Source organism: Manacus vitellinus, unplaced genomic scaffold (genome assembly GCF_001715985.3).
Source record: "Manacus vitellinus isolate BGI_N305 unplaced genomic scaffold, ASM171598v3 scaffold_48_pilon, whole genome shotgun sequence".
Classification (NCBI taxonomy): domain Eukaryota; kingdom Metazoa; phylum Chordata; class Aves; order Passeriformes; family Pipridae; genus Manacus; species Manacus vitellinus.
The window spans coordinates 4359035-4361592 of NW_021940593.1; the positions used below are offsets into that span (position 1 = coordinate 4359035).

The 2558-nt window shown below is 42.6% G+C and overlaps 1 protein-coding gene across 1 annotated transcript in view; it reads left to right on the forward strand.

Annotated features, from left to right (window-relative positions):
* Positions 1 to 2558, forward strand: part of PCDH15 (protocadherin related 15) — a 217673-nt gene that overhangs the window by 141328 nt on the left and 73787 nt on the right. The window contains exon 18 of the mRNA XM_029962595.1: positions 528 to 668. Within this exon, the coding sequence (XP_029818455.1) occupies positions 528 to 668 (141 nt within the window). The remainder of the gene's footprint in view (positions 1 to 527; positions 669 to 2558) is intronic.

The following is a 2558-nucleotide window of genomic DNA, read 5'->3' on the forward strand; positions in this document are numbered from 1 at the left end:
ATTCCCGTTTGGATTTGGTGTTTCAGACAGTTTGTGACACACTCATGGGCTGCCTCTGCTTGTTCCTTGTCACTGAAACAGGGTCTGAAGTGTGAGGAGGGTTCGTTACAGGGCTACTTAAAATTCGTTTGCAAAACTGCAATTTCTGTTATTACTGTTAAGTTTCGTGAACTTCCAATGAGTTTTGTAACATGTTAAATCATTTGTGAAAGGTATTTTAGGCAACCTTAAGCTCTACCCATCTTCTGTTTAACAATTTCAGTTGTTATAAAACAGACACTGTTTCTGTGTTTAAGTGGGTGGAGGGTTCAGGTCTTTTCTCTCTGAACCTCCAGTTATTTTTCTTGCTGGAAAATTGAAGGTCTTTTGGGGGGGGAGACAGAGGATCGCTCAGTAAGTTATGAGGAAGATAAACAGAAGTTTTATTAGTGGTGGTCTTAAAAACGTTGCATTTTAACCCTTGAGTGATTTCATGAGATGTATCAAAACACAGGAATGCTGCAGTTTGCCTTGTTTTTGCCTTCCAGGGCACACCAGCGAGTCGGGTCCGGTACAAAGTGGATGTTGTCCAATTCCCTTACAGTGCCAGCATTTTTGACGTGGAGGAAAACTCAGGACGTGTGGTGACCCGAGTGAACCTCAATGAGGAGCCCAGCACAGTGTTCAAGGTACAGACTTGTGTCGTTGTAGTGCCTGGAAAGACTCCCTGCATTTCCTTTCCCCTTCATGTTTCTCCCCTGTTTCCTTGGATCACACAGAAAGATCACAGGATCATCACAGATCATCAAGTCCAACCTTCACTTGGCTGAAGATGTGAAATTTCAATTTTGTTTGTTCCTTGATTTATTTATTTATTTTTTCTCCTGGCATGTGTTTTGTGCCATTCTGATTTCAGGAATGTCTTGAATGGATGTGGTTGCACTGATTGGGAGGGAACGAGGAACAGGGAGACAGCTGAGGGAACACTCATTTTTCCAAAGTTTGTTTTCATCAGGGCTGTCTGAATAAAAATTTTGGGAGAACTTTGTAAGAATAGCAAGATATCCTTTAAAGAAAGTTACTGCACAGTTGGATAGTTTGGGAGTTCCTGTTCACAAGGGCTTTAATGCAAAAATATTGACTTTAAGGAGCCTTAAATTCCTATTGTGTTGTTACTGATCCTGAGGAGTCTGGAGTGTAGTTAGTGTGGAGTAAGGTATGATTTGAATCAAAGTCCTTGGGACAGATCTCCCCTCTAAGATCCTTCTGTGTAGGGTGTAGTTAAAAATGAAAATAGATTTGTGTCAGTAAGCCAAAAAAATATTATCTTTGATATCCTGGCTTTATATGTAATTCCCGACTTTGGAACTGCCAGTCTTCCCTGTGGTCATTAAGGTGTGGTTTGTTTCTTCCTCCAGTTGTTTATTTTTGAAATGAGGATTAAAGTGAGGTTTATTTGTACGCTTTTCCATTACAAGGAATAAAGCTGTCCACTGTTTTCCACCCCTGAGTGTCCCATCAAGCACTGCTTGAGCTGGAGCAGCCTCCTACTGCTGTCCCTGCCTGAGCACCTTAGGACAGTGCTGATGTTTCCTCAGTTTCTAACTAGCAGAGGAAATCTCAGGGGGGAAGAGGATTATCTCTTGGCTAACATCACCAGAGTGTCACTCCTCTGTGGCTGCACTTGTTATTTTTATTTCTCAAGACCTATTTTGGAGCTGTTTGCCAAAGCTGGGATCCATCCCAGGTGAGGTGCACGTGGACAGGGAGCACCATTTCTATAAATGGTGAACTTAGCAGAGCATTACTTTACAGAAAATATGGGTCCTTAGGGGAGAAGCATAGGAAAGCCTCCAGAAATGACTGATGAGAAGACTTGGAGTTGGTATTTGCATCTTGACCATTGGGCTTTTATCTGCTGCTGAATCCTCTGGGAATTTTTCCAATCCCTGTTCAGCATCCTGATACTCTCTGTAATTATGGTATCTTGCAGTGGTGAGTTCCCCAGTATGTTGGCTGGGGGAAAAAAAACCTGTCTTCTTTTGTTTTGAGCTGTCTCATCACTGAGCTGTTGTGGGAATAGCTTGGACTGGCAGGAATGAGTCGAAAACGCTCTGCTGGAGTGAGGCACTGACCTGCTCCACTGAGTGATCTCAGGAAATAAGGACAAATTTAGGCAGAGGAAACTGCAAAACTGTCCATTGCTTCAACTTCAGTGGGCTGGTGTCACATCCATTTACTGGCAGATCTCATATCTTGGTGTGAAAGCTGAAAACAAGTGAACCTGTGTGTCCCAGCAGATAAGCACAGAGCAAAGATCAAGGAAGCAAAATAGTTCTAATAGGCCTCCCTTAGAAGAAGCTCATTTGGTCTTTTCCATGTTTTTGCATACAGAGGAGCTCTTTCCTAAAGAGGGTATTTTTTGGGGGGAGTTGGGGGAGAGTAATGTTCATTTTTTGTTTTGTTCTAAGCCCTCGGTTCTAGATATTGATGTCAGCACCACAGAATTCTTACCCAGCCCTTTCTCTGTTTGTTTTCCTGGGAGTTATGGACTCACAGAATCATTTGGGTTGGAAAAG